The 9,693-nt window shown below is 35.8% G+C and overlaps 1 protein-coding gene and 1 non-coding gene across 2 annotated transcripts in view; one reads left to right on the forward strand and one right to left on the reverse strand.

Moving 5' to 3' along the window:
• The window catches only part of calcrl2 (calcitonin receptor-like 2), a 35,764-nt gene extending 28,676 nt beyond the window's left edge, over positions 1 to 7,088 (forward strand). The window contains exons 12-13 of the mRNA XM_087307943.1: positions 1,379 to 1,420; positions 2,400 to 7,088. Of these exons, the coding sequence (XP_087164069.1) occupies positions 1,379 to 1,420; positions 2,400 to 2,666 (309 nt within the window). The 3' untranslated portion in view covers positions 2,667 to 7,088. The remainder of the gene's footprint in view (positions 1 to 1,378; positions 1,421 to 2,399) is intronic.
• Positions 7,089 to 7,640: 552 nt separating this feature from the next.
• Positions 7,641 to 7,712, reverse strand: trnaq-uug (transfer RNA glutamine (anticodon UUG)). Its single transcript has one exon. It is a non-coding gene; the product is annotated as a tRNA-Gln (tRNA).
• Between the last annotated feature and the right edge of the window lie 1,981 nt (positions 7,713 to 9,693).

Raw genomic sequence — 9,693 nt, forward strand, 5'->3', positions numbered from 1 at the left:
TTTATGTTAGCAGGAAGTTGCCAGGCAAGAAAATGCACACATATTTAAAGTCACAGCGAAAAGTATCAGACATGCATGCAGTCATTTTGACCAATATAGTAATTTAAGGCAGAAATGCTCAGTTCTTTACTGTTTTGTAATAAAAAAAATAACAATGTCAGAAAGAAATACACTGATAGTTAGAAAACGGCAGGGTGTTATAAATATGTTAGTTTTATTTCAAAGAGTTTTAAAATTACAAAAATTAAAAGCTCTCTGTGTATCTATCCACTGGAACCTTGAAGATGAGTGATTAATCCGCTCATAAATCAGCTGATTTGAAGATGTTTTTAAATGCTTTCTCCAAAGCTTGAAACGCTGTCAGTGATGTCATCAGCACACAAGCAGCCAATAGTGTTCAGCCTTTTCTGACGACTCCTCCCTCAACATTTCATTGGCTGTGGTTTGGTAGCTTGAATGAGCTGTTGGGGAATGAGTTGTTGTCAGATCATGTAGTGTGTGACCCCCCTCTTGTGGATCATTCACAGAGTGTCGCGTAGTGTGAACACCACAGAGATCAAAAGACACAAAGTCAAGTCATGTAGTGTGAACGGCACAGCGATCTGCTGATGTTTAAAATCCTGTAGTGTGAACTAGGCTTAAGCAGGGCTGAGCCTGGTCAGTATCTGGATAGGAGACCACATGGGTAAACTAGGTTGCTGTTGGCAGTGGAGAGGCCAGCAGGGGGCGCTCAACCTGTGGTCTGTGTGAGTCCTAATGCCCCAGTATAGTGAAGGGGACTCTATACTGTCAGTGAGCGCCGTCTTTCAGATGAGGCGTTAAACCTGAGGTCCTGACTCTCTGTGCTCATTAATAACCCCATGGCACTTCTGGTAAAGAGTAGGGGTGTAACCCTGGTGTCCTGGCCAATTTTTCTCCATCATGGCCACCCAGTCACCTCCATCCACTGAACTGGCTCTATCACTGTCTCTCCACTAGGGTTGTGTATTGTTTGGGTTTATTTTGATACCGGTGCTATATCGATAGTTTTAAAATGGTACCGGTGCCTGAACCGATACTTTTAAGCCACAGAATTATGGTGGACGACTCTAGAAAAATCTTTTATTTGACAAAATCTTTTAAAACATAATTTTAATAGAACAATACAATTAAAGTTTAAAGTAAACATCAGTTCATATTTTTTATATTTGAATTGCATTGATTTATTTGCTTTGATCACTTGCAACAAGCTGAAGGAAAGTTAAATATTACTGAAATACCATCCATTTATTTATTTTTATTCAGATTTAAATGACAAAACGGTGGTGTAAGTGTTAGTGGACAGTGAACATGCTGCAGTACAGTGTGTGTTATTGAGTGTGTTTATGTCTCTCCGCAGGGTCTCCTGGTGGCTGTAATCTTCTGCTTCTGTAATGGAGAGGTAACACTTTTTATATAACTATTAAACCTCCTTAATTAATCTCATTCATCTTCATTAAAGCACATTTTGATGAGGATAACCCACCGAGGAATTGAAGTAAAATATCTACTACAAAAGAAAGCTGGACGCAGTGCTGAAACTGTGCGAAAATGTGTGTGTTTGGATGTGTACATACAGTTGAAGTCAAAATTATTAGCCCCCTTTGATTTTTAAATATTTAAATAACATTAATAATTATTATTTATAAATAATACATATTTTAATGTTTAAATATTTACCAAGTGATGTTGAGCAGATTGAGGAAATGTTCACAGTGTGTCTGATAATATTTGTTCTTCTGGAGAAAGTCTTATTTGTTTTATTTCGGCTAGAATAAAAGCAGTTTTTAATAGTTTTAAAGCCATTTTAAGGTCAATATTATTCGCCCCTTTAAGCTTTATATGTTTTTGATAGTCTACAGAACAAATCACTGTTATACAATAACTTGCCTAATTACCCTAATTACCCTAGTGAAGCCTTTACATGCCACTTTAAGCTGAACACTAGTGTCTTGAAGAATATCTAGTCTAATATTATGTGCTTTCATCATGACAAAGAGGAAATAAATCAGTTATTAGAAATGAGTTATTAAAACTATTATGATTAGAAATGTGTTGAAGAAATCTGCTCTCCGTTACACAGAGATATATATATATATATATATATAGTATATACTATGCAGAAAACATACTTTATTTTTATTGTGTGTACTAACACATGCTATTTAAAGTACATACTACGCAGAATACAATATGCCTACATTTCTTATTGCACATTCCTTCAAATACTGCAGTACAAAATTGTTGCATATTGCTATTTAATAACAGGTCGGTGTGTGCAAACTATTTCTCAGTATGCAATGTATACTATGCAGCGAACAGTGTGGTAGTTGAGAAGAAAAGCAGTATGATGGTGTCTGACAGGTGTTTTGGTCCTGTAGGTGCAGTCGGCGTTGAGGCGTAAATTAGCGCAGTATCGCAGTCAGTGGAAGCGGCGGCGTCTGGTGACCACCGACTCTCACTGTAACTACCACACTAACTCCTCCATCACCGAGACCAGCCGCGTCACCATCAACCTCGAACCGTGCAACAGCACAGAGCAGAAAACACACGCTGACACACACACGCTCAACGGACAGAGCAACGGCACACGCTACGACAGACAAGAGTCGGACAACTGCGAAACACTCCAGACGTCTGAGATATAAGAAAACAACGCAACACACACCACTCCGTCCCACCACGCACACGTATTTATTAGCTTTGTCGAAAAAATAATAAATACTACAGTGTTTTATACTATTCTATAGTAAAACATTCAGATAAATCAGTTGTGGGGATTCTGTAGTTGCTATGGTAACACAACTACTATAGTAATTTATCTGTTGTGGTGATTCTATAGTTGCTACGGTAACACAACTACTATAGTAATTAATCTGTTGGGATTCTATAGTTGCTATGGTAACACAACTACTATAGTAATTGGTCTGTTGTGGTGATTCTATAGTTGCTACGGCAACACAACTACTATAGTAATTAATCTGTTGCGGTAATCCTATAGTTGTTATGGTAACACGACAACTATAGTAATTAATCTGTTGTGGTGATTTTATTGTTGCTAAGGTAACACAACTACTATAGTAAATGATCTTTTGGGATTCTATAGTTGCTATGGTAACACAACTACTATAGTAATTAATCTGTTGTGGGGATTCTACAGTTGCTATGGTAACACAACTACTATTTTAATATAAACATGCAACCCAATACTGTAGGGTATATTGTGATTTACAGTAGTAAAACCTAGTTATACTACAATATTACAGTTCATCAGTTCACTATTTAAGGCACCAAACAGTGAAGAACAGTGCAGTGACAGATGAGTGTGTATATAAAGAGTTGCGCACTTACTTTACTATAGTATGGTTGTAAAACACTATAGTATTTAGTGTAAATTACTATACATACATTATTTCATATGTGTCAATACCTGTATTTTGTTGTCTTTTGTACTTTAAACACTTGTAAACATTGGCTTAGAATGATGGATTTAGTGTAAAGAGCCCCTCCCCTTAATCATTCTTCTCTTCATTATTAGCCTTTCCCTTTCCCCAGTCGCTCCTCCCATTCATCATTAGCTCCTCCTCATTATAAGATCATCCCCTTCATGCAGCTCCTCCTCCTAATTAAAGCCACTCCCCCTAATAACAAACTAAATAAGCTGCCCCTCCCCTTCCTCAGCATCAGTATAGCTCAGTAGCTCCTCCCCTTCACTATCAGTGACCCCTCCCCTTGTTCTTGTGAAGAGCTGTCAGTGTGAATGCACTGTTTATGCTACATGTGTAGAGTGTTGAGCACTGCATCAATGTCTGTTTTGTGATGCACTTGAAGTGTTCATATGGAAAAAGAAAGCATATTTACACATCTCCTCATTCGTGTTCTTCTGCATCTTATGGACAGTACACATGACCTTGTTTTCATCAGCAGTATATTATGCACAATAATAAATATCAGCACAGTGGCAGGAAAACAATCGTGAATGTCAGTCACACAGGTTTGTATGAAGCACAACTGTGGTCACATTATGTTTGCTCTTGCTATGTTTTTTTGGTCAGCACAGCAAACCGATTGCATTGGTCCAGTTCTTTTATACCCAGCAAACACAGCAATGTTGCCATATAGTTCCTGTTTGGCTCCCATTTATTTATTTTTGGGGAAACACGCAAGATTTTTCTGGGAATCTATAATCTGTAGCGTCATTTTTTGTAAATAACAAATGAACCCTCTCACAACAACGCATAACAACTTCAAGAAAACCTAAATGGACTGTTCTGAACGTTTTCCTATCTGGAGACATTCAATATGAATAAAGCAAACGTTCCTGCCCTGCAAACATTCGTCCAACAGCAGCGTCAGGTGAATTAAAACTGGTCATGGCAGGACGCATATATCGGTCAAAATATGTGGCGCGAAACATTTCCTAAAAATCTCTCGGGTTGCATTTATAACTGTTACTTACAGTTTTTGCTACGTGTGGATCAGTTTACACACTGTTGTGAATCAGCCCTGCAGGCACAGGACGTCAACTTGACAGATTGACGTTGTACCCCAACGCCATGGGACCTTGAATTTTGTTTGGAAATGGAAATCGGGTTAATGGCGTTGGATTAAATTGTTGGCTTGACGTTGAATAGTGATTACTGTCCAAAATAACCTTAAATCAACCAAATAACGTTTAATAATTTTACTGAACGACGTTGTGTGGACGTTACCAGTATGATGTCTATCAAACGTTGGATTTCGGTCACTTTCCAACACAACCTAAACTCAACCAAATATAAACGTTTAATAATTTTACTGAACGACGTTGTGTGGACGTTACCACTATGACGTCTATCAGAAGTTGGATTTCGCTCACTTTCCAACACAACCTAAACTCAACCAAATATCAACGTCTAATGATGTTACTGCTTGACGTTGTGTGAACGTTACCACTGTGACGTCTATCAAACGTTGGCTTTTGGTTAACTACCTGATGAATAAATGTCAGTATTTGACGTCAATATGACGTTGGTTTAAGATGTTGGCTTGACGTTGGATTTTGGTCACTTTCCAACGCAACCTAAACTCAACCAAATATCAACGTTTAATAATTTTACTGAACGACGTTGTGTGGACGTTACCACTATGACGTCTATCAGAAGTTGGATTTCGCTCACTTTCCAACACAACCTAAACTCAACCAAATATCAACGTCTAATGATGTTACTGCTTGACGTTGTGTGGATGTTACCACTATGACGTCTATTAAACGTTGGCTTTTGGTTAACATACCTGATGAATAAATGTCAGTTTTTGACGTCAATATGACGTTAGTTTAAGATGTTGGCTTGACGTTGGATTTTGATCACTTTCCAACACAACCTAAAATCAACCAAATATCAACGTTTAATCATTTTACTGAACGACGTTGTGTGGACGTTACCAGTATGACGTCTATCAAACGTTGGATTTCGGTCACTTTCCAACACAACCTAAACTCAACCAAATATCAACATTTAATAATTTTACTGAACGACGTTGTGTGGACGTTACCAGTATGACGTCTATCAAACGTTGGATTTCGCTCACTTTCCAACACAACCTAAACTCAACCAAATATCAACGTTTAATAATTTTACTGAACGACGTTGTGTGGACGTTACCAGTATGACGTCTATCAGAAGTTGGATTTCGCTCACTTTCCAACACAACCTAAACTCAACCAAATATCAACGTTTAATGATGTTACTGCTTGACGTTGTGTGGATGTTACCACTATGACGTCTATTAAACGTTGGCTTTTGGTTAACATACCTGATGAATAAATGTCAGTTTTTGACGTCAATATGACGTTAGTTTAAGATGTTGGCTTGACGTTGGATTTTGATCACTTTCCAACACAACCTAAAATCAACCAAATATCAACGTTTAATCATTTTACTGAACGACGTTGTGTGGACGTTACCAGTATGACGTCTATCAAACGTTGGATTTCGGTCACTTTCCAACACAACCTAAACTCAACCAAATATCAACATTTAATAATTTTACTGAACGACGTTGTGTGGACGTTACCAGTATGACGTCTATCAAACGTTGGATTTCGCTCACTTTCCAACACAACCTAAACTCAACCAAATATCAACGTTTAATAATTTTACTGAACGACGTTGTGTGGACGTTACCAGTATGACGTCTATCAGAAGTTGGATTTCGCTCACTTTCCAACACAACCTAAACTCAACCAAATATCAACGTTTAATGATGTTACTGCTTGAAGTTGTGTGGACGTTACCACTATGACGTCTATCAAACGTTGGCTTTTGGTTAACATACCTGATGAATAAATGTCAGTATTTGACGTCAATATGACGTTGGTTTAAGATGTTGGCTTGACGTTGGATTTTGGTCACTTTCCAACACAACCTAAAATCAACCAAATATCAACGTCATTTCACATCATTATTGGATGTCAAAATAACATTGTCCTTAGATGTTGGCCACCTAAATCTAACCTAATATTAACATCTTATGATGTTCAAGACCCATTAAAACAGAGATATCTTTATGAAATACATTTTATCACATCTTGTCTAATAAGATTATATTCATAAAGTGTGATGTGCAGTAAAGTGATAGTGAAGCCACTGATTTTTTGGCAATATCCAACCCGTTTTCTGTTTATTACAATGCAGTTTATTGTTTATAAGAGCTCAGTCATGCTGATTTGCCATTAAAGATCTGACTCCACAGAGTATTGTTGGGAATGATCATTTTGATTATGCCAACACATGCCATATAGCAGTGCGGATACCCATCCTCTTATGATCACGGTCAAATTTGAAATGAAAACCTGCCTTTTTGTTTGTATAAAGATGTGATGTTGTATATATTCTGTTATGTCAGCACCTGTATATGTAATGCTTTGTAAGTTTTTATTATTCTGTGTTAAAGCATGTAGTCAATGTTGTGTCACATTTGCTGAAAAGAATAAAGCATTCCATTTTGACTTCTCAATATTTTAATATCACTTTATGTGTAACAAACACATTGAAACTCAATAAAAATACTCACATTCAAACCAAAAATATGTTCATGGGTATTTTTAGGTTGCTAAACTAACCTTTCCAAAGCAGTGCACAGTGTTCCTGATAACCCAGCAGAGCTGATCCAGAATGTTCTCCTCTGCAGGTGTATTTTTAGGTTTCATTTATATGGCCACATTTATTTTCCACTAATAACCAGAGTCTCTGCAGCATTTATTCATTTCTTCTCATTGTGGCCCTTCTTGAGGAACAGTTTTTCATTTAATTGCCTTAAAAGCACAGATGTTGTTAATGAATAACTCTGACTGCGCAAATAAAGACCTTTTCCTTTACTGTATTTCATCCTTATTTAATTTGCTCTTTGATTAATTGATGTCCCTCCATGCATCTGTTTGTTTTCTTCAATGCAGTCACTTTGGTATTTATTACTGTGCATTAGACAGAGTTTGCATTGCTTTCCCACTTCTTGGCAACTTATCACATCTTAATATTTCATTTATTGGTTTTATTAAACAGCCACGTCGGATGTGTTCTTTAGCGCTGATAAGTTTGTGTGTCTTCATAACTCTCGGTTGTAATCATCGGAAAAGGACGAGGTCCCACCGAGATTTGAACTCGGATCGCTGGATTCAAAGTCCAGAGTGCTAACCATTACACCATGGGACCGGCGAGTGCAACAGGCGAAAATACCGCTTTTGGCAAACAGATACTTCACATAAAAGCCTTCTGGTATTCGGTGAAGAACTCATGTTGGTAAAATGTACTGTAAAAAAGTGTATTATATATTGCGTTTTATCGTATATTATATGTGTGATATGATGTTATGCTGCAAACAAATCACCTTGAATAGAGACTAACTCGTTTAAGTTACGCTCAATTCGCCATTTCAACTCGTCAACATTCATTATTTATTACATAACTAACTTAATAAAACGTATTTTGTTAGTTGTAACTAAAGAATATTTCAGCAGCTGTTGTGTAACTAGGCTTTTTGAGAAAACATAAATTAGCTTGCTAATCACCACACATTTCTCTTCACAACACTCAATTTTAGACGTCAATATTAACTATTTATTATACTTATTAAACGTTATATTTTTATTACATAGTTGTAATTGAAGAATGTTTCAGCAGCTGTTGTTTATGCTACAACTCAGCTTCAGAAAACAGCTTGCTAATCACCACACCAAGGTTTTCTCTTCTAAACACGTCACATTAACTCATTAAACATGTATATTTTATCATATAGTGGTGATTTGAGAATATTTCAGCAGCTGTAGTTTATATATATAACACGGCTCACCTTCAGAAAATAAGTTAGCTTGTAGAACAAGAGTGTTTTTTTTCTTCGTAAAGTGCTTCAAATTCATATACATTCCCATACTGTAAAACTCTTGATACACGAACACTATAGCGGCCATTTAAAAACGTCAATGTTTTTAACCTTTTTATATTGTGTAAATTAGGCTTTGTGATAAACTTTAGCATAAAATAACTCTTTGATTGTGAATGCTCCAGCTTACTGTACTACAGTGAACTGATAAACTGTAAATACTGTAGTACTTTAGGTTTTACTACAGTAATATGTGGTGTACTGTAGTATAATATACCCTATAGTTGTTAAAAACTACAGTATTAACTTACAGTACAGGGTTATTTATATTACTGCAGTTGTTGTGTTGCCATAGCAACTGTAGAATCACCACAACAGATCAATTCTAATATAGTATGGCTGAAAAACACTACCGTATTTACTAGCATTAGTTTTTTATACTATAAATTTTCATAATTTTTTATATTATTGACAGCATACATGTTTGTGCTTTAGTTATGACATTATATGACATTTATGTCATTTTAAAATCAGAATGCAGTTGTGCGTTTAGTGTTTTTAAGTTCACAAGAGCTCCATCAGCTTCAGCACAATGCGCCTTTATTTATATAATTCATAAAGTGCCAAAGATTCTTGAATAATTCATATCAAACACTTTCTTCATCTGAGGTGAAAAGACATGCTTAAGAAAGTGTAAACGGCTGACATGTTTAATTCATGGACAGCACAAAAATACGCTCTGCTGAAGTTCTCATCGAGTTACCAAAAAACTTCATTTCTGAACTTTTAAATTATATCGATGTAATATAATTTTACAAACTACAAACTCTAAAACTTGAAAACAACATAACTGTAGAAACATCACAATAAATTAATTACCATACTTGTGTAACCATAGCAACTATAGAATCAACACAACAGATTAATTAATATAATCATGTTACCATAAAAACTATAGAATCAACACAAAAGATTAATTACTATAAATAAGTTGCTATAGCAACTATACAATCACCACAACAGATTAATTAATATAATCATGTTACCATAAAAACTATAGAATCAACACATAAGATTAATTACTATAAATAAGTTGCTATAGCAACTATACAATCACCACAACAGATTAATTACTATAATCGTGTTACCATAGCAACTATACAATCACCACAACAGATTAATTACTATAATCGTGTTACCATAGCAACTATAAAATCATCACAACAGATTAATTACTATAATCGTGTTGCCATAGCAACTATAAAATCATCACAACAGATTAATTACTATAATCGTGTTGCCATAGCAACTTTA

The sequence above is a fragment of the Danio rerio genome, chromosome 23 (assembly GCF_052040795.2).
Source record: "Danio rerio strain M-AB ecotype USA chromosome 23, GRCz13ab, whole genome shotgun sequence".
Lineage (NCBI taxonomy): Eukaryota > Metazoa > Chordata > Actinopteri > Cypriniformes > Danionidae > Danio > Danio rerio.